This window comes from Acanthochromis polyacanthus, chromosome 10, assembly GCF_021347895.1.
Source record: "Acanthochromis polyacanthus isolate Apoly-LR-REF ecotype Palm Island chromosome 10, KAUST_Apoly_ChrSc, whole genome shotgun sequence".
Classification (NCBI taxonomy): Eukaryota; Metazoa; Chordata; class Actinopteri; family Pomacentridae; genus Acanthochromis; species Acanthochromis polyacanthus.
Genome location: NC_067122.1, coordinates 6,740,104 through 6,767,383, shown reverse-complemented (window position 1 = coordinate 6,767,383; position 27,280 = coordinate 6,740,104). Strand labels below are relative to the sequence as shown.

The following is a 27,280-nucleotide window of genomic DNA, read 5'->3' as shown; positions in this document are numbered from 1 at the left end:
CACGAACCGACTTTGGACAATGTCATCAAGATGGAAATAAACAGCTTGGCCGAGTGAAGGCGGAGAGGTTTGGAAAACTGATTACAGGCCTTCGATTTCTAGCCCACACTTGCCCAGAGAATCAACATATTTACTGTATAACATTTCAGGAATAGATGAGAGGAGAGACGGAGCGAAAGAAAAAAAAAAGGGAAGAAAGAGAGTGTTTAACAGAAAATAGCATCACTCTTTTGGATTGCCAGCTCCGGGGCGTTTGCCAGTAACAACATCGAGGGGAGTCTGCTGCAGAGAGGAGTGCACTGCTTTTTGGATAGATTACATTTACAACCTTTGTTGAACTCGGCCCAAGACGAAAAAAATAACCACTGTCACTCTTCTGGAAGCCATGGCAGAATGGTGCAAACACTCAGCCCTTATCTTCTCTTTCAGTATCTCCTAAAAGCTAGATTTAGCACATTCAGGGTATTTGGGGTAAGGGCTTTATCCATGTGCAAATGCTGTACTCTTCCCTCGGTTTGACTTATAGAGGATAAATGGCATCTGTAATCTGTGTTTGTTTTTATACTTGTGTGCTGGTGTGTGAGTGTAGGTGAGATAATGCAGAATACATCAGCCGGGGCTTAGATTAGGTTTAGACCATGTTGAATGATTCACTTCTGGGTTATCTTAATTCTTTAGGATAAGGTGAACATTTCTCAGACTCCCACACTCTCACCGTTCCTCCATCCCCACCGCTTTGGACCCTACCTGCAGTCTGCACGGGTGGAAATTAACGCCAATGATGTAAGTGATGGGAGTTTGCCATTTCTGCAGCTAACAGGGCTCAGAAGGGCTGCAAGCAGCAACATTCGGACAGTAACTTGACCTGTTCAATCAATTAAATTTTCCAGATTGAGCCTGAAAGCACGCAAAGTACACAGTACTCATTAGCTCAGCATTACGCTGACATTTGGGTTTGATTGCCTTGCACATGCTACAATGGCCTCAAATGGCTCATAGTCAAGGCTTCAGCCAATGATCTATTCTCCAAAGACAAACGGCAAAACTGTAATACCACTTATTTTCTTAACCCTGGCCAAAGTATAATGAACATCTGCAAAAATTACACATCTTAATAAGATTTTCCAAACAGCTCTCCACAGTTTGTTTGACGTCACTTCTCCCCCCTACTTTCTTGCCATTTTTGCCCCCGAATTCACATTGTTCCCTTTAAAAAACTTTCCCCAGTTCCCACCCAGGCGTTCCTACTCGCGGTGACAGACACCATTCATTAGTGTCCCGTATTTGTCCATGCTGCTCGGGCTTCTCTAAACAAAGACGATGAAGCAAACACCCAGGAGTGTCTAATGGTCTCCACAGCTGTTGATGCACTAATTGCGGAGGCCTCTGAGCGCTGCCTATCTGTCTTAGAGGCCGTGATGGATCTTTGAGAACAGTTGCAGATGAGACGACGCATGCAGAGTTCGGGTTAGCATATATCACTCTCCATTTTTGAGAAATAGTTTCCTTTTCCAAACACAGCTGCCTATAGTCAAATGTGGGTCCTTTCCCCCCCTTTTTTCGCCGCCGCCCCAAGAAAAACGAAGACTTTGTGGATAAATGTTAGTGTCCAGTCCCACCTGAAATCACTCAGGGGTGCCTTATGGGATACAGTGTGGGACACATTATCCACGTCCGCCTCTGGAACACAGATTGACCGTCCTCTGCTGACATGACTTAAGGCCTTGAAATTATTTTTCTTAGAGTGATATGAAAACATGTAGAGACATGACAGCTAAATTATTCTTTTTCTGAACAGTTGTAGCTTTTTTTTGTGGTGCACAAAACGCAAAAAGAGCGCCATATAAATTTACATTTCAAGGCCTATATTTGGTAAATCTTACTGTGTTGCTGTGGATTTATACACAGCTTGGTCCCCCTCTGGTATGCAGTAATAGCCACAGAAAGTTAAGTACAACACTTGATGCCATTTGTCACTGTTTGAGACATTAATCCAAAGCACCTCACAAGTGCCACAAGACCTTAAAACCTGGCAGTGTGCATGATATGCTCTAATCACTGAGTCACAATGGACCACAGTCACTGAGTGACACAATCAAGCTGTAACCTACACTTATTCATCACCACTGGCATTTATGAGACATTCCAAGCTAAAATACTGTAGAGCAGCCAGTAATTGACCCCAATAAAGGCCAATTTATGCTTTCTGCTTTCATGTGTCTGCATACGTCAGTAAGTAGTAAGTCTCCACGTGACATAAATTTCATAACTTACCCAAGTCCACAACACTCCGTATGCATCAATGTGTTGAGTCCAGAATTTGTGACCGCATGGACTGTATGAAATACAAGTGAGCCAACAGGGCACGAGCCAAGAAAACCAATGTACCTCAACACAAAAGCTTGTTATGAGGAGAGACTGTGCAGGGAGATTTTCCAACATCCACACCTTTCTAATGCATCGTTAAAAGGGTCGTAATTAAAGGTGCTTTGATTCGTAGCTAAATGCCTTCCATCAACGGGACCCAAATGGTGTGGGAACCTCTGAATTCTCCATAAATCCTGTGCTGTGTCCACCCTGAGTACACCTCAAGAGTGATCTCAGTGACACAAACAAACCTGTAACTACATCGTGTAAAAAGTGCAAAGACTTTTACCGAACGTTCCCAGGAGCAATGCGTGTTTGTCTGTGTTTGATATGAAGTGTAACCTGTAGTATGTATGTTGTGGTATGAATGGGACCACATTCACTGTTTGTGTTTAATCAGTCAACACATGAGGATGTAGAAACCAAGAATTGACCTTCAGGTAACTTAGTCTAAAGGAGGTAATAATAGTGTATCAATAATTGACACAAACCCAAGGACTCGACAGCAAATTCTTATTGCTAATGAGAATTTTTGATCTATTTTGTTTAAACTGTTACTTTTAGGGTCAAGAATGAACTTAATGTTTCTTAAGTTCTTAGTTGGAATTGCAACTTCAATAGTTCTGATAACCCAAAATGTCTTAGAAGACAGTCAAAGTCACAACAAAACAACAGTTTTAATGATTTTTGATTTGTGGCTCCATTGGACGGTCAAATATTAAAGTTATCATTGAGTAACGATGATTTTTAGACAACACTTTACTTCAAGTGCTCGTATTTAGCCGTCTTTAAATAGTGCGAAAATGAAGCGATGAGTTCCAGAATTTGTGTTTTTTCAAAGACTTTTGAAACAGATTCTTTATATTAAGTGTATAATAATGGTCCAGCTGTATTAAAGCCTTCACTTTTGTGTACTTTCACACACTGCACACTTTCAGTATTCAGCAGACACAGTGTGAGTCTGACCAAACGTCCTGCTGTTTCATTGATGTGATAAACAGAAATGACATAATCTTGCAATTTTTCCTCCGAATGGGACTGTTCCCAGAGTAACAGAGAACTATTTTCGTCTGTCGCTAAAAGATACGCTGTTGGCCCCGTTAGTCCCTTATTAAGTGTTGATAGGAGGGACGGTGAAAGAGAAGGTGAAATGCAGATAAAATTGGGAGACATGTTTTCAAACGAAAGTGACTGAGTGAGAAAGCGTGTTTGTCAGGGCAGAAGATAAGGACGGGGCAAATTAGATCCAGTGTTTTAGCAATGAAACCGATAGGCGTGCCAACCGCATCTGCTAATGCTATCAAATAACCCTCCGTCTGCTCCCCTCTCACACCTAACAACTCTCTTGTTAAAATTCCATTCATGGATCAGTCCAGTCACACAGTTCTCACACTGATCTCTTCCTGGTTTGGATCACTGGTTTAGCAGAAAACAAACAAACTAACAGTCGCTGGTGTGAGATTATGTCAAAATCTTCTCACGGTGCGACAAAAAACCCCGCAGTCCTTTTGGTGTTTGTTTCACGTGAGCATGTTTGGCTTTCAAGTAATGAGTCCGATCGTTAAAGGTACCCAGCAGGCCGGGGAGTGCTTTTGACAATTCCATTCCCAGTCTGGCTGACCTTAATCTGGATTAGTTGATTTTCTTTCCTTGGATTAACAGCTTGTGGTTCAATTAAACATCATGCAGCCCAATGAGTTTGAATTGCGGGGAATTGCAGGGAGCTTGAAGCGTAACTGAAAAAGCTCCAAATTCAATGTTCATCCGTGGGAATCCAGACCTCCGCTGTCCGGCCAAACCATCTGGCTCGGAGAGATTTTTTGGCCTACCACGTCTTAGGGCTACCGTGCTATGCAAAGGCATTCTTAGACAAAGCGGAGACATACAGGGAGGCAGTAGCTAAAGAGTTCGAAAGGCTCTTTGAAAGGCAATTCTTAACTATGAAAACATTCCTCAGAAGTATTTTCTTCTTGAGTTAAAGCTTTATGGAGAGACACAAATAGCCATATTATGCTGAAAAGTAAGTTTTAACTGAAGCACTGTGAATGACAAAGGAGCACTCGCATGCTTAGCCATTTTAGTCTAAGTAGGGTAGGTATGTAGCTTACCTTTATTGCATTATCAAAGTTGGTTAGATTATGCCTTGATGTTAACATTTTGGCTACCTTTCTGTTGGTCTACATTAGAGCTGTACAGTATTGGAAACAATGATGTTGAAGTGTTTTTTTTTCTTCCTGCAATTTAGTATATTCTTGGTAATCTAGCATGGGTGTAACTTCACCTTCATCTTCTCCACATTGTCTGCTGTGAAACAGACTTGACGTCTTTTTGAGGCCTCAGACAGCCAATGTTTCCTCATCCCAGCTGCCGTGTTCCCTCTTGTATGATCATCTGGGGGAAAAAGCTGCTTGCAAACAGAGACTTTCCAGTTCTTTGTCCACATTATTAAAGTGGACAGTAAGACTAGAGTAGAGCTCCATTGTCTGACTGAACCACAAGTCTGTTATAGTTTCCTACTAATTTGTGTCTTGCAGTTCTCGTGCAGTTCCAGCATGGCCGCTTGAGAAAAATCGGTGTGTGATGGTGTTGGGTGCTGCTTATCAATCGACCAGATGGTGTTTTTACAAACCATCTTTGGTAAAGGTGTAAATTGGTATCATGTCTTTCATGAGGTGAAATGTTATCGTGATTTCTGTCACTGGTGTTTGAAACCCTCTTGTACGTTATATCGCGGGCACCCAAAATAGTTTTTATGCTTTGGATGGCGTTCAGATTTAGATTTGCACTTGTCATACAGAGCTTAGTGGTGCTGAGTGAAATGCTTAAACAAATTAGTCGCATTGCCTCATCTGGTGGCGACAGTTGCAAGACACCGCAAACAAAGGACCTGTTTTTGGTCGACACCAACTTTCCTGCAGCTGAAATATTTTTTAAAAAAGTTTTTGCAACCTTCCTTTTTGTTATTTTTCTCCTGTGTCTTGCTCATGTTGCTCATTGTATCAAAGAACCCTTACATTTCAGTAATGTTCTATTAGACTTTGCCTTTTGGATTAGTCATGGAAAATGAGAACCCTACAAAAAAGGCTGTAATGTGATGAGTTGGTGCATTTCAATGTCAATGCTGAAACAATATATTGTTTAGTCCTGTCTTTATCCAATTCAAGTTTCCAGTGAGGTTCCTGTGCTTGGAGAACTGTGGTTCTTTAACTTGTCGCAGTTTTCTATTAATTCTGTTCTAAAACGGACTTTTAACTAATCCGCTGACATTATTAATGCCACCAGAGCAGCTCTAAAACTGCAACAACGTCAGCAGCAGTAACGTCCACAGTTTTGCCAGCTAGGAAAACACAGAGAGAAGGACTTGAATGGGAAACACCTCCTCAATAAATAACGTTTAGGTGCCCTTGAGGAAGGCACTTAACCACTCATGCAAGCCACAGCTGCTTGAACGAAGCTTCCCAGTCGCCTACAATAGATGGCTGTGCTGGCACCCAGCAGCTCCCAGGTGTGAATCTGTGTAAATGTAGAAACGTGAGGCAGAAGACTCGACTGTCAGCTCAGCAAAAACCTCCCCGGGTAGAAAGATGAGAACTCAGTGGTCCGCTAATGAACCGAGCATCGTGTCAGAGAAAACAACCCTCTCGCTGTGTGACAGTCTGGTGTGCTAAATCACCCCACAGCATGAATTTTATTTGAAATATTCAATTATTTTACTTAACTCAATTGTTTTAGCAGGTAGGAATAAACAGTCGTGGCCCAGAGCTGGATTTACTTGAAACCTGAGCTACATGTCAGAGGAATCTCAAATGAAAGAGGAGCTCTCGCGTGCAGTGGAAAAATAGAAACAGGAATTAAGACCAAGAGAGGCAGCGACTAGAGTGATGTGCATGTGAGAGTAGCGGATGGACAGAGTACATCTAGAGATGCATATGTTCCACTATTGAAGGTTGAAATTGTTTCTAACATTTTGGTTCTGGCAAGATGACAGCCTACATTTTCTGCTATATGTTTTGCTGCTAACCCAATTCTTTTGGAGTCCTCTTCGAACATTAAAGTCCATAATGTACCAAGACTTGCACATGACAGATTTTATACTTGATTGACTAATGATTAAGGTTCATAAACTCTGCAACCTATGCTTAACCCTACACTTAGAATCAATGCTGTTTAATTATGCAGTCTGAGCTGCAACAATTAATAAGTAGATGTCATCTTTTAAATCCAGCTTTTTTTGTTTGTTTTTTGTGAGAAAAGAACTTGAAAATTCTTGTTAAATTTGAATCTCCTCCTCTGTGACAGTAAACTGAAGCTATGGGTTGTAGACAAAATAAGACATTTGTCATCTTGGGCTTTGAGAAACACTCATCGACTGATTATTCAAGAACACAATAAACAGACTAATCAATAAACAGACTAATCAGCAGTGATAATGTTCATAAGTTGTATTTCTAGCTGCAGTGAACAAGGGTGATGATGAGCAGTTTTTGTCCCGTAAGAACCTGAGTCTCTGTTTCTCAGCCCACCCTCGTTAGGTGGCCGAAAAAAATCAAGTGCTGTTTTAAAGGTCACAAGGAAAGGTATTACTTCCTTAATGTGGTTTATTTCCTGTTTGAAACAGGATGTGCCGGCAGGACAGAACACAATGAGGGATCTATTGTAAGTATAAATGAGTCAGGCTTACTGAAAGTGGGAGGGCAGGACTGTTCACAAAGAAGTTATGCAGTTTTAAATTATGCCGACTAGCGTGGCGTGAGTCACCGCTAAAGACTGATTGTTATTCAAGATGCAGAAGCTGTAACTGTACACTCGTAAAAGTAGCCAGCAAACAATGACATGCATAGTTGCAAGATAACAAATTCAAATTTACAGACGTAGATAAAGCTTTAAAGCTGCATTAATTTAATACGGTGTGCAATTTAAACTCTAATTTCTATGTTCAAGTGGAGGTAATCTCAAGAAACTGGCTTAATAACTTAATTTTTTATCACCTTGAGTTCAGGATTTAAGTATGCTAATAAGAAAAATACTCTTGGATACAGATGAAAAGCTAATTCCTCCTAATTCAATGAAGTTTGTTGGTTGAACATAATTTATCAAATGTTTTCGTAACTCTAAAAGACTGTTTTGTTGAGCCGAAACATTGCTTTTTAAAGTATGGTGACAGGGACACAGGCAATAAGCAGGGTTTTAAAGAATATAAGTAGCTCTTGAATAATTTCTGTAACTCTCGTTTGAGGCCGGACATCAGATATTTATGCATCGGCTCAGCTTATCGGTGCGACGCTCTGGGACGCTGTAGAACAAAGCGGGCAGGACAGCTGAGAGACAGACTGAAATAAAGTGTGGAGGGGGGTTCACGAGAAAAGACGGCGAGGTTAAGAGGAGGGGAGAGTAGAGGGAGAAAGGCAGCAGAGAGGGGAGACAAGAGACCCGATTGACTTTAGGGCCTCACTTGTCTTTTTCTGGTCTCTCAATTGCTGCCCCCCAATTCCCCCTTTTTCCACTCTCTAAGCCCCCCCCCCCCCCCCGCCTTTTTTCTCTCCCGGCCCGGTCGTGCCAAGTGGTTGATTTCATCCATGCATGCCGGGCTGCAGCTATGGGGGGGTTGGAGGTGGAGGTGGTGACTGCTCCTGTCGCTGACTAGATCATATGTGACACTGTAAGCCCTTTTACCCCGGCGCAGGCCTTCTTAAATCCTCTTCCCTGCACTGACTGACAGCGGCCAGACGTCCACCGGCTTAAACCCGGAGCTGCCCCCCACCCCACACCTCCCGCTCTGGATGACGTACAACCGTCAAAGCAATATTTAGATTTTCTGACATTACACCCACAGCCGGTTTTAGGGTTCTGATGCTGGCACCGTTTGTGATGTTTTCTCCAAATCCACAAAAAGCCATAAAAGTGGTACCGACAGTCTGTGGGTAAATATTGTCCCCGCTACAAGGGCTCATTGCTGACATCCTGTTAAAACTGTCCCAAACAGTAAGAGGAAAATAAAAGCAGATTTGATTTTATAACGTTGCACACATTCAGGATAAAATCTTGTATATTTTTGTTATCCAGAGCCACTCAGTCTAAACATATCTCATAAAGATTTTGTTCCCGAGCACAGTCGGCCTTTCCCCTGGACGCGTTGTTTAAAATGCTGTGTAAATGTTGAATTAATATGTCACTTCTCAGGGTTGTGTTTGTGTGTTCGCCCGGGTGTGGAGTGAGTTTTGGATGCGTTGCGTGTCTTATGTTTCATCTCCACGTTGTTTGCCACAGATATCGATAATGACTTTTGTTGTTTGCCGTTGATGCTAGACTAAACAATCTCTCCGCTAGTAAACACCAACCTTCTTGGACTTTGGTGTTCGCCGTCTTAAGGAGCCCTTTGTTGGATGACGGCTGATTTCTGGTTCCACTTCCCAAGCCTGAAGAGGAGAAGGACAGCGTTGCTCTTTTGTTGTCTGAGATTTCCTTTCTGACAAATTCCCAAATGCCCACAAGTTTTGTTGTCTGGGCGGTCTGTCTCATTTTTGGGGTAGAAGTCTGGAGTATTTATTTAAAGCAACAAGTGATAGAAATGAAGAACAGAAGTCATCTGCTCTTGCTCCTTTTTTTCTTCTTCTTCTCCTGATCCACAAAATACATGTCAGAGCTGCAGGAAAGGTCAACTAACAAATGACACCCTTGTACTAAACTGCGGTTTTGACCCCGGAGTAACCAAGGGCCCCCACAATGCAACTTCTCGGAGGAATTAATCATCACCTTCTGACCTCGCGCGCTGACCCTTTAAACCCTGGAGAAAACCTAAAGGTGTTATGGATGATAGTAGCGGCAGAGAGAAAGGAGGAGGAGAGTGAGAAAACAAGACACAAAAAAAAGTCTTAGAGTATGAGCTGCTTCCTCTCTCATGGGGCGTCCATGGGGCCTTTATGAGTTGACAATTAATAGTCTCTGTAGGTTTCCTGAAAGCAGAATTGAGACGGATTGTCTCTCGGCTATTCAGCTGCGTTCAAGCGTGCCGCCAGACAAAAACCCAGAAAGAGAAAAGAAAAGAAAAAAGCAATGGCTGTGAAGGCGAATTACCCATACGGCTGTTTTTGAAACATTTCCTTTTTGTTCCGCGGACACAGGCCCGATGGGAAGACCCCCACATGCACCCACACACCACCCGGAGAAGTGGCCGTTTCCAAAGCCAGAACAGAGCCACTTTAAAATAGTCATCTTTCAACAGCTCTTCTTATTGCGAGCCGTTTAGCCACGGAGCTGGTGAGAGAAAACAGATCATATTGAGGCTGACGTTTGTTTGTTCGTGCTTGACATCTGAAGGCAGAAATTATATTCACTCATTTCAGGAGCCGCAGAACGACACACTATACGTCAGTCGCGTTCTCTTCACAGACAGCGAGGCATTGATGTTAAGGCCGGGCCGTAAATCAAGACGAGAGTGCCTCAAATTATGTTGAAAAGGAACGAGAAGCAAGGCTCTCGCTGCTCGGAGAAAGTTTTGGATCCCATCCGTGAAAACCCAAAGGATGAAAACTGGGAATAGCCCTGAACAGTGGTAGATAATGAAATGTGCAGGCAACATGGGAAGACCGCTGAAGTTTCTTTTTTTTGTTGTTTTTTAATCTGCTAATGATGTCTTAGAGCCTTCGAATTGGCCACAGGATTTCTTCCCATGCTGTTTTGTCTTGGGGGCCGAAGTGCATACAAATGACTCGTTAATTAAGATGGATGGTACTTCTAAAAGGCCCATCTTCATGATAATAAGAGAGAGCTAAACATGTGAAGCCTTGTAAGACCTCCTTGTGCTGTGGAAGTGCTTGTGTGGAGGTATGTGTGCGCCATAAAAAGGGGGAAGGGCGGCCTTGCCATCACACATGTATGAATGAGCATGCCATCGCCTACCGTGTGATTGGTGCACAGTTTGCATTTTCATCCGTTTGTATCTGTGTGTGTGAGAAAGAGAAAAGAGTGGCAGCGCTATCTGAAGGCGCTCCAGTCTGTTTCCATGAATGGCCTCAGCAGGGGGAAACTGTCCCTCATTGTCAAGTTATTTGGCAGAAGTCTTTCTTACGCCACCTCATGTTAAATTCATCAACATTTCTCCGTCATTTTTTTTTTTCCTTTTGAACCTCAGAATGTCTTCAGATCGCGTTTTCTTGCCAAGCTGTTTCCTGCTGAGGCCTAAATGACCGCGGCAGATGTATGGTGCACCAAAACGAGCAATAGATTTCACGACGGTGAAGCGAGATGGAATAGGGTATTTCTTGGATCGGGAACAACGGAGTTGAAATATGTGGTGTGAAGCAGTGACTTTAAGAGCTTGATTAGGGTGGTCACTGTGTTATAGCCTCTTTAAAAGGACTTTACTTGATTCGGGGCGGTGTGGCCAGTGGCGGTTAGCGCTGTTGCCTCACTGCAAGAAGGTTCCGGTTTTGAACCTGTTGGTGTGTTGGTTTTTTGTGGGTTCTTCAGCTTCCTCCTGCAGTCAAAAGACATGCATGCTAGGTTAAGTAGTGGTTCTGAACTGGTCATAGGTGTGAGTGTGAATTTGAATTGTTGTCTGATTCTTTTTACGTTAGCATGAATGGATTGCAACCAATGATATCCCCCACAACTGTCTACTTAGTGCAACACTGTGGTCACTCTCACTGGTAACAGGACTGGAGCTCACACTGTTGCTTCCTCTGGTCTCATGAACAGCTTGAGCGAACTTGTATGGAAATTTAATCTCCATTTGAGGTCGCTGAACTCCATCATGACGACTCTATCCCACCAGTCACAGCTGTATATCTTCATCCACCGCCTCCTTGTCCTATGCAGTGGTAGCAGTGACACCAGTCAAAGCAGTTGCTGCAATACTTAAAATTTGCTAAAGCTTTCGTCTCCCATTGCTTTTGATAAAGTGGGCCCACAAGTGGCTTCATTTTCAACAGCCACAGTCAAACCCTTACAGAGATGTCAGATGAATTTGCTGGTTTGTGTTGTGAACATCACAGATTTCTGCACAAAAAGAATCAGTAACTGTGAAACTAAAATTTGTCGTGTATATGCGGAATGAAAAAACAGATTAATCTGTGCTCCATGTAAACACCACCTCTGAATATGTTAAAAACCCAGGAAAACTTCAACTTCATAAACACAGTCATAGATTTCTGCAGTGTTAAAGTCTTAGTTTGATTGTTTTGTACTAAAATTGTGGATTTTTTTCCCTCTCTTTCAATAAACTTACAGGATTTCGAATTAAGTATTTAATTTGACTTGAAAAAATAGTTTGAAATCAGAGAATGTACATGTATTTGGCTTGTTGGTGTGAGCTGGAGCCCAAGATCAGTGCCAGTCTCATGTTTGTGCAGAGCTGGAACCAGAAAGCAATCAGCGTAACGTAGCAGTGAGCCAGATTGGAGGCAGGTGGTAGCTTTGGCTGTGTTCAGGGAACAAAAATATACCTACCGACACTTCTAAGACTCACTAATCAGCACATTGTCTCTCAGTCCCTTCATCTGACAGTCTGAAATGGAAAAACAACAATTTGTGGCTTTACAGGTTTTTTTTTTTTTTTTGAACAAATTCTTGGCAAACATCAGCTGAGAGAGAGTGAGTCAGACGACTAGCAGAAGCATTTGGTGGATGGATAAACTGTTGCTTGTAATAGTTACAGCACATAACTCCAAGTAAAGCCACAAATTGCTGTTTTTACATTTCAGTTTGTGTTTCCATTTTATGGTCAGCTCAGCTCACTGCCTCCAAGTTTTCTCTCCATACTTATCGCACACACACATGACAGTGGCATCTCCCTTATCTAAGTCTCACTACGAAGTCGGTATTTCCCACTTAGAGTTGAACATACGCGGGAAAATGTCAATATAACTTATTCTTAAGCCGCACGGAATCAGCTAACATCCTGAAAATGGAAGAAACTGCAGCAGTAAAATCCACATTTCTGCCCGTTGTTCCACGTTATCCCTTTAACTGCTATGCTATTTTCAATTTGATCAGCGGGAGCCTTGTGTGGCAGCCGGGTTTCCTCCTGGAGCAAAGGTCAGCCGCAAGTTTGGCTACTGCATCTACACCCCCCAACCCACCACCCGCCACACACACACACACACACACACACACACACACACACACACACACACACACACACACACACACACACACACACACACACACACCGTGTCCACCCCCACTCCGCCGCTCCTCTGCGCTAATGTTTTCAGGGGTTTTTCACATAAACAGGGGCTGCAGGGGGTGCCTGGAGCTTTTCTCACAACAATCCGAGTCCTGTTTTGGATTAAAGCTGGTTCCTACACCCTTCATATAGACACACACACCCATAAATGTGTGTGTGTGCATTCCTGACTTGCTATCCCCCACTTGGTCGCGTTTTGATGAACTTCAGTATATTTTAGCGGTTTTCACCTCAGCCTTTTGTTTTTCACCACGCAGATTTCAGCTCGGCTATAGTTAAAAATCAAGTGTCAGGCTGAACTTTATGACTTGGATGGAAACTGGCATTCCTCTGCTGTGACTTGCAAAGCATTCGCTCTCAATAGTTTTAATTTTTTCCAGACTTGATCGAGGAGAAAGGACCAAGCAGGTAGATTTAAAGCCTCTGAACAACATTTCCTTTCGATGTCCTCCCTGCTGTAACATGATACAAATCAGAGCTGACTGATAATGGAATCAGGCCTAAACATCATACAGTCGGCTAATTGATTAACCTACATTTCTAGGTTACAGAAAAAGCTTTCTGCATGTTGCAGATGTCATCAGAGATGCGACTTGCGAATAATTAGGTCAAATCCAAACAGAGATCCTTCACTAATGTGTTTTTTTTTATCCCCCCAGCTCCTGTAAATCTCTCGCATTTATCACTGGTTGACAGCAACCATGAAATGGATGCCATAATAGTCTTATAAGCCTCTCGCAGCTCGCCCAGAAGTCTTGGAAACCAACACTGGCTTTAGAGAAAGATGCCTGATATCTACTGTATATCACTTAGATCAAGTATTTATCTGTAAAAATCCCACATTAAATGCCGAGCCATGTGGAACAATCTCCCTGTCTTATGCATATTTACGACGGCTCCAGACGTATCACTTCAAATTTGCATTCAAAAAAGACAATAATATTACTTTTTGGACATCACCGGCGCTTTTTTGTTCTTTAAGCACATAACTGCACCATATTGGAATAATAATAATGATTAAGTCAGATCAAGCCGAAGCACAAGTGCCTGTGGTGAAGAATGGTTCTTTTTAATGTGTAAAATTATTGCAGCATTGACCTGTGAGCTCTGTTTTTAATGTTGTACATGGTCCATATGGCACCGACTCTCAGTGATCTGACTTTATCTGAGTTCAACTGTAATTCGCTGTAGTAGTCTGCAGCTGTCAGATGAAAGCTGAAGCTTTTGTCTCAAATTCTGTGGATTCTTCTTGCTTTTTTGTTATCAGTTCAAGGATCACATGCTCTTCTGGAGGGCTGCACAGTGGATTGGTGGTTAGCACTGTTGTCTCACAGCTAGAAGACCCTCGGCCCTGGCATCTGTCTGAGTTTGCACGCATGGGTTTTAACTGGGTACTCCAGCTTCCTCCCTTTCTTCCTCATTCTAAATTATCCATAGATGTGAATGTGAGTGTTCTTGTTTGTGTCTAAATGTAGCTCAGCAATAGGACGGCCCCTGCCTTTGCCCTAAGTCAGGCTCCAGCCCTCCTGCGACCCTAATGAGGAGGATGGATGGATGTTCTTGTAGATGCTGGACAGTGTTCTCTGACCTCTTATCATTTGTAAAAAAAAATGTGTTGAAATCAAGATTAAAACTTATCAGTTCTTGAAATGTTGACGCTGTTATCTAAAAATTGCAAATGAGGTCATCTTGGGTTGAATGTAGAAACATTTTCAGCTAAATATGAGCTAACTTCAGCCATGAGAAGTAAAAAACAAATAATATAGCTCTGAAATAGAGTGAAATACTCTGTTGTGTAGTATTTGAGTACGTGTACTTAAGTGCTTTATATACAGGGTGTTTTGATCACAGTGTGTTGGTTTTTGATGCTAGAAATTGTTTTAAAAAAATCATAACGTCTTTGTGTTTTTGATCTGTTTTAAAAGATTTTTGAGCAATTACAACATGCCATGTTTCTCAGTTTCTCTCCTTTCCATGGTCTGCATGGTTTGAACACAGCAATTGGAGGTAATTGCGTAGAGAGCGGCGTGATAAGGCCGGAGACTCACGCAGAGGCAGTGGCACCAACATGGAGACAGGCAGCCGACTCCATTTTTCAGAAGTCCTTAAAAAAGACAGACAACTGATAAAAAGAAAAATACATTTCATTCCTTACATCTTCAAAGCATACTTTCACAAATAGGCTAATTATTTTGTTTTTTTACCTTTCATCTCACAAGAAGGAGAAAATGCTTGTTTTGATGTTCGTCTAACCTTTTAATCCGGGGATACAGAACACGCTGCGTTTAATAGGGTATGGTAATTTCGATCATGGCTTTGAATTGTGCTCCAGCTTCAAGGAGAGCTCAATCTTGTCTCGCCTCCATTAGCTCCACTCTGATCTTGCACACAAGGTCTAATTAAACTTTCCATCCAACTCTCCCAGGTAGGAATAATAGAGAGAGAGTTATGGCTGTTTATAGTGAAGAAGAGCCGTAGTTTGTGCTGCTCGTGGCCGGATACGGGACCATTTAAAATGGCAATCCATCACGATTTGTTTCCATTCTGCTCTGTGCAAAGATGTCAACGGGCCGAGAGCCACTGTGAGACAATATGCTGGTCCCAGTGACCTGACTGGCTATTTTGTTCAGCTCTTTATTAGTTCCACCTGTGAAATCTAATGCACTCTAATACTTTATGTTGGTTATGGAGGTCAGAGTGGGTGACCACGGCAGTGAACTTCATGTTATTTTCAGGGTAATTTCACTACCTTTTCTTTTAAACTCTTATCTTGGTCAGAACTAGCCATACTTGCTGTATCTTTTTTTCCAGAACAGTCTAGTCTCTCCAGATCTTCCGTCATTTGATATGATAATACTTGCAGCTTCTCCATATTAGCCTTTATATGAAGGAAAAAATATTAATATCATGAAATATGTGTTTTTACATGTATATAACCATAGAATGATGGCAGTAAAGATATCTTTCCATAATTGCGTAGGGAAGACAGCTTGGAATCTGGCAATATCAGAATCATGATGGTGGGAAAGTGTGTGACTTAGATTTTTGAAGAACATGTGCTCAGTGCCTAACGGAAACAAATTACTTTATTCACTGAAGTGTTTATATAAGTAGCTACTTAGAGGGGTTGCAAACCAGGCAGAGGTTTTCACAAACACTTTGTCACACAGACAAGCTGCTGGGATTGTTGGAAAGGTCAACTCGTGCAGTTTGATTTGATGTCTGCTCCACCTCGCTGTCCTAAACACTTCAAGAGCAATTCAGCTGGGAAGAAGGGATGGGTAGGTGGCATTCTAAGGGTTAACTTGCATAAAAAAGGCAAAGTTTACCACCAGTCCAGTACAACATCACTGTCCACTGTGACCTTGAAACCAGATCTGACATACAATGAATCACTTTTTCGACAACATCAACAGAAACTGAAAATTTCAAAGCTTTGTTAAAAGTTGAATTTATGGCTGAAGTGTTGTGTTGGATTTGCATTACAGGTGTCCCTAATAAAGTGGCCACTGAGTGTAAGTCCTCACTCAGAGGGAACCTCGTTTGGCAAGAGGTTAGCAGGCGGCTTGAAGGGGCCCGCTGCCGGCAAACAATCTTTTAACGGTTGGTGAAGTGCTCCACCGAGACGACAGAGATCCCCTTTATTAAAACCACTTGTCCGACATTGTCTCTCCCCTTGTTGGTTACATAAGGCCAAGGTGCTTTGTGATCGTTTGCAGACTCTCCTGTTTTGTTTTGCTTTGTTTTGTCTGTCTCTTTCCTCCCTCAACTTGCTCTTTTTTTTTTTTGTTCTTTCCACGAGGCTGCAGAAGATTTCGGGGGGACTTGAGGGGGGATATGATCGTATCCTGACTTCTCTCTCCCTTGCGCAGTGCGTTGAGGTTTGGCCGACGTCCAGCTTTGTCTGCTTTCTCCCGGGCACATTCCCATCTCCGGCATGCTCAAATTCCTGCCTCCGGAGTGCGCATGCACTTTGCCGAGCCTGACGACTGCGGTCGGAAGATGAATTACTCTGCAGGCAGTTGTTTGACAGATCGAGCCGGTTGCGATTGTACACGTGTTAAAGAAGCCGTACGGAAGAGATCAGTTTGACCTTGTCTTAATTATTTAGTTGCGTTTCCTTTTGTTGTTACAAGCCAGAGCCAGGATGGCACTTGTACCAATACCCTTGACCCCCATGAGTTCTCCATAAATCTTGAGCCAAGAGTCCGTGACACTCTGTCTAAACAGTTGAAACAACCACAAGAAGAGGTAGAGGAGGAAGTGAAGATGAAGTGAAAGAATGATGCTCTTTGTCCGTACGTCTCCAGAGTTGCAGGAAATGAATTATGTTGGATGTGACTTTCTGTCACCCAGGTCCCTTTTTACAGTTTCTCTTACATAGCAGGGAATTCATCACATGTATCATGCCATACGGTTTTCAGATTTAGTAAGGCAAACAGAGCCCCTGGCCTGGGCTTTTTCTAGACGGTCGGTAATCCATTTTCAGACTTGAGAGGATGACAGATTTCTTCATACAATACAGCGGCCCCGGAAACTATAGGGAATGTATGATTTTCCAGTGTGCAGGGAGTTAGTTAGGAGCTCCTGGAAGTCTTTGTTTAAGTAGTTGTGGGAATTATTTCAGATGTCCTGACTGACCTGCATGGGTGCGGTTCCTCAAAGGTTTCACAGTCAGCGGTTGGAAGGGATCTAACCTCTGGATATGAGCAGTGATGACTCTGCTGCTCCTTTTAGGAAACACGTGGAGCCTTCGTGTATTCCTGCTTCTGTTGGAACATTCACCCAACCTGTATCAGCCTTCAGCTCTGCTCAGTCTTCACGTTACAAAAGGCCTCAGCTACGTTAGACCGGTGTAACCTTAGATAACCATCATGTCATGGTAAACAAACGGGCGTATTGTGCCTCAGATTGGATTAGTTTTGGTTATTTGTCCATTATGCGTTATTGTAATCAGCACATTTCAAAAGCTTTTAGCGTTGATCCTTTTTATGGCATTGCAAAAATTCTTCTGTGCCATTTGACTGTTTACACTCTGCCAAAAGCCTGAGTCATTTCTTTTAACAGCGCATGATTCTGGCTCTGGCTGCACGATGAAGTGTTGTGTTTGGGATCGCTCTGTGATCCCAGTTTTTTTTAACACATCGGGCCAACCTTGGACTCAGGCACATCAGTGAAAAATGGATGTTGCAAAGTGGAATCGTTCAATCTCCGAGGCCCGAGCATAACGAGAGCTGGAAGTTGCTGCTTCCCCGGACCCCTGACCCCGACTCGTCAACAACATCTAATGAGACATTTAATCATTTTGAAATGATTGTTTCCTGCAGGAGGCGCACCCTGCTCCGCTTTTTACGATCAGATGATCTCAGCATTTACAGGCCAACTGTTGCATCAGTTGCACTCAGAGGTCACTGGTGTTTTTTTTTCAGCCACGTTCGTTGGAAGAGACGTTTGTGCTAATGATGTGAGTTTTTAGCCTTTTTACTAAGAGGTTCATGTGTTCAATGGAGCAAGAATGCACTGTATTACTCATCTGTAATGCAAACCACCGCTCACTTAATTAATCAGGCTCTCTACCGGTTATTAAAAACAACTGAGTCGGTAACTGACAAAATATGTGCACAGCCTACATGGGATTGTACTCAAATAATAGATCTCTTGCTCCTGCAGTGACTTTCCTCCCTGTCTGTCTGTCTGTCTGTCTGTCTGTCTGTCTGTCTGCAGTGGTCTTGGCAGAACCGCAAATATGAGACGTTTTAAGTGGGAAACATATGAAAACCTGCGCTCCTTCCACCTTTTAGATGTGGAGAGAGTGGGTTGTTCGCTCTCAGGTGATGCTTTTACCTTCAGCTGTAACCAGAACTCGAGTTTCTTTCTTGCTGTGGAAATTGCACTGTGGTGGAACAGAAGACTATTTTTGGTATATTCTGTTACTCTTGAACTGAGTGTCTGTGCTTTGATGTCTCCTGGCTGCTTTTACTTCGACAAGCAAGTCTTTTTAAAGATGTGGAGTCTTTGTAGCAGCGTGAGATGATTTTAAAGGCTCGGTTTCCCCAAATTACAAAAAGACACATTTTCATTTAGCCCCAATGGTCCGATGTGGTGTGAATAACCCAAAATAAAAGCAGCATTTTTACTAGAAAGACTCTGTTGAATTATTAAAAATGTATAAAAAATGCTTTGAGCACAACAGACTTGAAAATTCGTTTAAATTGGTGTCAGAGCTGAAATGTTCTCAAAACCTTTCTACATAAAAATAAAAATATCTGCATGGCTAGATACTAGCAGAGGTTAGGGGAAAAACATGTCTTTTTGTAATCGGAGTGAAACGAGCCATTAAATTTAAATTTTATGAGTGAGAAAGGAGACTCGATTACATAACATGAGCTCAGACATCTAAATTATCCCACCTGTCATCCTGCATATATCATTTAAGCTCTGGGAATTTTGCGACGAGATTAATTTATCGCCGCCGAGCGCGAGCTCCACTCTCAACCTCTTGGACAAATACCTTCCATCACTTACAGTCTCATAATCGACAACGCTCAGGAACCACTTGACGCGTGAATCATTCATACCGCCCCATAAATAATAAAACCCTGGCAGCCAGTTAGCAGCACCTGCAACTTGAAACAGTAGTTCGTGAAACACAATCTTTTACCTTGTAAACTAATGTGTTTCACCTGCCTGGACCGTGGCGTCTGGGTCTGCCGCCTGACCGCCGTGAGCCGCAGACAGGTAGAGGGAACAAAACCTCTCTTCCTGCCTCACCCCGCCTCCCCCTCCTGACCTTGCTTCCTCTTCCTCCGATGAATTTTTCACCAAAGCTCTTTGATATATTCCTGTCCCGTGGGAGCCTGGGTAATGCAAACTGGAAGCGTGAGGCGTAATTATTTCTCAAAACTGCACTTCTACCCTAATTAGTTCACTCCTCAGAAGTGGGCCGTGCATTATTTACACATCAAGGGGACACACAGGGCGGGAGATAAATATTCATTGTTTGTTGACTTTGCCCTGGTCCCTCGGCTCGGGCGCAAGTTGAGTCGAGAGCCGCTGTCATTGTGGTTTGTTTATGCGACTTCTGCATCGCTAGTGCCCGGGACATAATCTGTCTTGTTCTCCTGTAATTATCTCCACTCATGCAGACAGACAGACACCAACTCAGAGTGGGTTTAATAGGTGAACAACATCCTCTTCACGAGCAGATCAGATGAATGCTGGTTCTGTGATGAGATTTGTTGTAATTGTGACCTTGCGCCTTCGTGCCCTGGCGGTGTCACAGCAGTAAACAGCAGAAGCATGTTTTATTCAGGCGACACCATTTCAGCTATCTCCCCCCCGAACTTTTAGTTCTGGGTCATCTTTAATGAGCTAAGCTTTTTCCTAAAGGAGCTAGTAGCAGCTGTTGTGAAGAGTTTCCTGCTTCTGTTGGTTGCAAAGCAGATTTGTGGAACATGTGAAGACTGCTTTTCCTGTCAGTAGCCGTGTATGAATAGCCTGCTGTATCTGACCCCCCCCCCTCAGTGGTCATAAGGCCTTGAGGCCCATTGTCTGCTCTATAAATGCCTGCTGGGAAACTCTTGTTGCCTCAAAAAACTGCACCCATTGTGGCCTTTTGACAACTGTTCTATTCCACATTTCCTAATTGATCTCGCCAAAGCACAGCCTCATGTGTGTGTGATACAGGAGGTTGTGAAAGAGAGAGGTGGGGGCATCTTGTGATGCCTGGCACAAGAATTACCATAATCACTGTCAACATTAATGGAGATCCTATCACTGGAGAATTTAAACACGGCTTTTCCATATTTATAGAAGCAATAAACAGAGAATGCGCAGCAAAACGTCTGTTATGATTCAAAAGCGAGCCATGTTTACTGGCTTTGAAATGCATATTTGGGTTAGTGGATGAAGCGGAGGGATAGCAGTTTAAGTTGTGGGATATGAGTGGAAATGCAATATCGCCACACTAGACACAGAGCATCTGAAACCGTAAGTGTGTCACTCTCACTGTCTCCAGGGTTTCCACTGTCCCTCAAACATTTGGCTTATGTAACAGCTGACTCTGTCCTGCTGTAGGTGGCTGGAGGTACATGAGTACAACTGAATTAGATGTACAAACTATAGCTGTTATGTGCATGTTTAATGCCATTGCTCTGGTAGTTAGATGGATATGAAGGAGTATCTGTCTGCAGAATGTGCTAAATGAGTCAATTGTTGAATGTTTAGTCTTATCCACTGAATGATATCACATATTTTAAATCATAATGTGATTATGTGTAATGTTAGTGGGAATCTTCAAAACCTTTTCTACTGATAAAAATGTAAAAATGATGATAGGATTTTTGCTGCCATCTAAACCAAACAAGCGTGTTCCTTTTGCGTATGGCGAATATGATTTGTAGCATCTCTAGAGCTCCTCAATGCTGCATTTATACTGGGATTTTGTGATGTATTCTACCTTTATCAAAAACTTGACGCTCCTGTAATTTTGGATACTGCTTTTGGCCATATTCCGATTTTGATTATATTCAATTTATATTAGTTCAGCCCGACCACCTACCGTGATTTGATTGGTTTAACAGTCAGATTGGGGTTTAAAGTATAGTTTTAGTGATAGCTGGTGTATTGAAAACAATGTAATATGGAGAACAAAATGTATGTTGCTGAGCTCAGCAAGTCCTGCATTTAAAACCTCAGTTAAATAAAGATAACCAAGTACTATCATAAAATGAATGTATGAAAGTATGAAAAATGAAAGTACTCTTCCTGCAGAAGAGTGTTCTCTGACACTATTATTGCTACATTTCTGTGTATGTTACTTTACATACTGTTGGGTAACTTAATCCACGATAATTTGTCATATGTAGCTTAAGAAGTAGGAGATACTGAGTGCATGTACTGTAGTTACATTCTACCATTGATAACCTTGCAACAAAGGTCTAAGTTGTGGCCTCATTCACCGTTGGATGAAAGCAAAGCGGTAAAAATGACTGAACACTGATTGAGGCGAGTAGTGACATTGTTAGCCATTGTGTTGTTAGACATTGTGACCTTGTTGTTAAACCAGTGCAAACCAATGAAATCAATGTTTAATCCAAATTGAACATTTAAACCACTCAAATCATGGTGGGTGTGTATGAACCTAATCCAAACCAATGAATTATGCATTTTACTCCATCTCTGTTTGACAAGTAAATGAGTCAAACCATGGTGGATGGAGTTAAGTATTAAACTGTGTCGGTTCTTCAGACTGCAGCCAGAAACACTTGCTGACTTTGGAAGATGAGGTCCACCTCATTGTCGGCCTTCTAGTTTGCCCCAAAGAGGGTGAATAGGTTCAGTTCTTTCACATGAAACTGTGACCATCATTCCTTCGTGGCGCTGACCTTGTCCGCGGGGTTATTGTCACGATGAAGCAGGAAAGGGCCTTCCCCAAACCACAGAGCTGGAAGCATGCTATTGTCTAAAATATTATTGTTAACTGAAGCATTAAGATTTCCCTTAATTGTAGCAAACCACGTCTCCAAAACCGTGAAAAACAAAAGCACAACAAAGGATGATGAAAGGGATGTTCTCCTTCAGTGCGTTGGCCACAACGATGGTGACAGAGGGTTCTCTGAATGTGGTTGGGGGTCCGCTGGAGACCCTCGACTGGGCTCCACGTGGTCTTGCGTGAAATGAGGAAAAGTTAAATATTGGTTTGATTCAGTTGAAATCACATCATTTCTATAAACAATTGATCTAATCACAGGGTTCGCTCTCGCTGCTGCTGCATCTGTATTAAATTGAACTTATCAGAACAAGTCTCTCGCTACACGGGGCAAATTTTATCCACATGGGGGGTCTGTGGTCGACTGTAATGTGTGTTTATTTTGGTTTCTGAGACTTGAAAGTGAAAATCCCTGCACTGCAGTTAGTTTGTTCTACTGTTACACTCGCTGCAGGTCTCCATGGAAAAGAGCCTCAAGTCAATTTGTAAGCTGTACAGTTTTCCGTGAGCTCCAGTGACGGTGGGACATATGAGGTCTACCAGGGACCCACAATGCACCCCTCTAGATATGTTAGTTTATGGCAGCGGAGCACGTGGGGATTGTATTTGCACATTTCTACAGAATAGTATTTTTGTAGTCTTAATTTTCTGTTGACCAAATATGTACAAAGGTGCAGCATTTTGGCTTTGACTCTCTCTACTATTAGATCTAAACAAATGATTTTTGGATAAAACAATAATTCAGTCTTCTTTCTTTTTGGCCTTTCAATGGAAAATACTACACTTTATAGTTTCACAGCTTTTTATTATTATTCTTTGGAGTCAGAACATGATGAATTTCTCCTCATAGTGCAGCTTCTTCATCTTCTGAAACCCAAAACCCATTTTTTTTTTCCTTTATTCATTGCAGTGATCTTAACTGTTGCAGACTACAGCAGCTTGGCAGAGCTTTAATGGAAACTGTGGTGTTTATTCTTCCTCGGCAGGTGGAGATCACGCTGCAGGACGTCAACGACAACCCGCCTGTTTTCCCTAATGATATTCTCGATGTGACCATTGAGGAGAATGTCGGGGACGGCTTCAAGATAATGCAGCTAACAGCCACGGATGCAGACGAGGTAATGGCTCCCCGAGTTTCTATTCTGTCTGACGGTGTTTTTGTACTTCTCCGTGCCCGTTTTCCCCTCGGCTACTTCCAAAATAGATATCCTGGGAGTGATTTGAATTAAAAATATGCTCTAAATTTTTGTTCCTACCGTGTAGAAACCACTATAGATTTAAATGGTTTTTTTTAGGCCAACACAGCTGTCAGTAAAATGTAGCTAAGTCGACATTTAGCAACTTTACATTGGACCACATTCATACCAAAATTGCAAATATTCAGAGCTGAAAAGCCATGGAAACCATATCTAGAGCATGGTAGGAAACTATGTCTGCCCCTGGTTGTTAATCAAGCACGTCGGCACCACATTCTTTATGATTTTGATGAGGTAGGTGTGTTTTGACGAATTGAAAATCACCATTGATAGCAGTAAAATCAATAAATCACCTATTCATATTCTGATAAAAGGGTCAGACCATCCTAACCCACCAACAGACTGATGTAAGCATTAACCTTATATAATATACATACACTACCGTTCAAAAGGTTGAGGTCATCCAGACAATTTCATGTTTTCCGCGAAAACTCACACTTAAATTCATGTGCTAACATAATTGCATAAGGGTTTTCTAATCATCAATGAGCCTTTCAGCACCATTAGCTAACACAATGTAGCATTAGAGCACAGGAGTGATGGTTGCTGGAAATGTTCCTCTGTACCCCTATAGAGATATTCCATTAAAAATCAGCCGTTTCCAGCTAGAATAGTCATTTACCACATTAACAATGTCTAGACTGGATTTCTGATTCATTTAATGTGATCGTGATTGGGGAAAAAACTGCCTTTCTGAGTGACTCCAAACTTTTAAACAGTAGTGTGACTTTGTAGTGGGCAGTTGTAAGCATCTAAAAAGTGTTTCTAAAACAGTTACAATATTTGTATCAATCAGTTTCCAATTTAAATATTTATGGATGAATTAGTCCATCCAATATTACAACTCATCATATTTTAGCATAGACTAGTTACGGGCTTCATAGATCTGCACATTCTAGGCGAACCAACAGTGTAGAGTTACATCTAAAACATCTTAAGGCAGGAAGGGGTTATTTTCATAGAAGAAAAATATCATTAATACCATGAAAAGAAGAAAGAACAAATACATATCACTAGTGAACTATCTGACTGATTTAAAGTGCAGTGTGAGTAGTTTAACTACTACTTTGTGCATATATCAGACTCCACGCAGTGACACAAAGTGGCACCAAAGGGCATGTTTCTGCGTTTTTAGTGGGATTTTTTTTGCGGATGTCTCTACTGATTGGTTAAACTGCGAGAGAATCGACTGACATAACAAACCTCCATTGCTGTATGTGCTCATACAACTGGACTTACATGCAGTTACAGTTGAAGCTGTGGTTGAAGCCTCACCGCAGTGGAATCAGAAAGGCTGGAAGGGTCGATTAGGGGGTCGTTCCTGTAAAGTTGCACCTGCATTGTGCTGCTGCTGCTGCTGTGGAAAGCCGCCTAATCTCAGTACTCCCTCTACTCTTACATAGCGGCACCAACACATAGATCACCTTTTTATTGCACGATGTCCCTGAAACACACACACACACACACAGCTTTCTTTTCACTCCTTTCTTCTCTGTGTTGACGTTATCTGAGATGTCCTGAGAGCACTTGTGTGACACCGCCCAGAGGAGAGCGGCCTTCGATTGATTTTTCGGCCCGCCGTTCTCACAGTCCCGCCGCGGTCCCCGTAGTTCACATTACATCAGCAGCATCACTCTCAATTAGTTAAAGGCTCCATCTTCAGCTGCTTTAGGCAGGATACGGACATTAAATCCTGCAGTGAGCAAAACGCAGGCCCTCGAAGGTCTGCGGTCCATCACCCCAGCCAAAGGACACAGTTGAAGTGAATGGAAAAAGTCGGGCCGTAGAGGGGAGAGAGATTACAAAGAAGGAATATGGACTCAGATTTAATGTTAACTTATGAGGCCACACGTTTTTTATTGCGCAGCTGTTGCCTCACTCCCCTCTTTTTGCTCTGAATGTGAGAAAAGTCGTACAAAGTCCCACTTCTGGCCATTTTTCTTTAATCGCAATACTATATTGACTGTAAATCTCAAACCTGGAGGCAGGTCGGTCTTTTCAGTAGGAGGATTTAAGGACATCATTTGATTATTTGCCTTTTTCAGAGCCAAAGTATTCACAATTTTGATCTTGAAAGGTTTAGCATATGGTATTGAAATCAAAGTGTGCAGTTGTTCACTTTTTCCGCATATCTGAAGCTAAGTAGAGGCTGAGCTGCGGTGGGTAAACTGAAACCTAAGGCTTTTGTAGAAAACGAGGCTTTCACTCTCACAGGCACAGATATGCACAGAGGTCCTGATTGAACGATCAAACTAAAGAGAACTTTCACTCGAGAAAAGTCACATTTAGTTTCCAAGCAGGGATTCAAAAGTAAAAGAAAACACAGAGACACTTAAAGAGAATGGAGAGGAGCCTTTTTAGGAATTACAGATTCTGGTGATGTTTACTCCAAACTTCGGTGCTACCATGAATACGTTGCTAAATAGAAGCCTGTGCTTCATTCCAGCTCTCGTTCGGAGCCAGATATGAGGCGAGCCAAGGCTTTGCCCACATCCTTACGCAGGAAACTTAAGTTGCGCTGACACTAAGCGTACGGAACGCATTGGAGGCCCTGTTGAGAAAGCCACATGTGTGAGCCAGTGCCGAGTAGCCAAGAGTGCAAGCTGTTGGCCAGCTGACGGGCTGAATTCAGACATCATAATGATCCCATCCAATTTAACTGTGCTACATGTGGGATTCATGTGTGCGGGTATTAAACTGCTGTTTCTACGCATCCGTTTTTCGCTATGCCCATTTCCACCCCCAAAACTAAGGAGGGGAGTTGCTTTAGGCTTGAAAGAAAATCAATATAAAACTTTGCTTCTTTTTCTAAGGCGAGTTAGGCCTCTCTGAAAATGTTTCTCACCTCATTTGAAAGAAATATGCGGCCTTTTGTGCGTTTGGAGAGACTGCGAGTGTTTTATTAGAATTCTGACCTTATGTGGAAAGTATGTCACAGGTAAAAAAACAACCTTTCTTAATGAAGAAAAATGTTTTAGGAGAGCTCTCCGAAAGTAGTAAGCGCAGCCTCGAAATGAGCCGTAATGTGTTCCAGAGGCCTACAAACCCGCTACAAGGATATTTCTAGCCTCCTTGTGGAACAGATTTACACACCAGCAGCCGGTTGGGCTGCCTCGTACTTTCAAAAGCTTTGTCTTTAAGCTCTCAGTGACAACACGTCGCTTGTTTTCCAGCAGCCCGTGCTATGATTGGCTTGCTTTGTTGGTGCTGTTGCATACAGGAAGCTTGCGATCCCCGCCGGCTCTGTCTGCTTCGCACCTCTCGCTTCTCATAGGAACTGCGTGCTCCCAAAAACCACTCATCTGCTAAATGAGTTTCCTTCTGCCCCAGTCTGGTACGCTTTGCTCCCTGGAACGCCGCTGTTTAATTGGTCAGCCCTCCTTTTCCCCCCCTCCGTGTCTTTGGAGAGCTGTAAAGTACTCGAACTCTTGAGTGAAGGTCAAGAGGGCGAGCAGTGTTGGTGTGTGAGAGTGTGTTTGTGTGCATGTAAGATCTTAATTACTCATGTTAGTCCCGTAAAAAAGAAAGGGATGGACCAGTCCGAGAAATGAAAGGCATTAAATTAGAGTGAAGCTATTTTTATAGATGTGTAAATGCTTGGCCGTGTTCGTAATTTCTGCGGGTATGTGTGTGTGTTGGACTGCGGCCTAGATGGACCCCCTGCTCGGCCTCTCCCACCTTCCTTGCTCTGCCTTTGAACCCTATCAGAAAACTAATTGGCAGACCCCGGGTGTTGGGTTCCGGACTGCAGCCCAGGTGGTTAATGCGATTGCCAGATCTGGAGCCACTGATTGATGACAGCAGGGTCCTTAGATGAGCAGAACCTCGCTCCGTCCTCCTCGTCTCTCTCATTTTTTTGGTTTTACTGGGTCTGGATCTCAGGCCGAGTCTCTGGTATTGCAATGAGAGACAAGGTCAAGAAGACAGAGGTTTTTATCTGTCGTAAAAAACCAGGCCACGGGAAAGAGATAAGAGCGAGTC

The 27,280-nt window shown here is 42.6% G+C and overlaps 1 protein-coding gene across 1 annotated transcript in view; it reads left to right on the top strand.

Moving 5' to 3' along the window:
* The window catches only part of LOC110954880 (protocadherin Fat 4), a 134,460-nt gene that overhangs the window by 39,943 nt on the left and 67,237 nt on the right, over window positions 1-27,280 (top strand). The window contains 1 exon segment of the mRNA XM_022199627.2: window positions 23,030-23,161. Coding sequence (XP_022055319.2) covers window positions 23,030-23,161 — 132 coding nt within the window.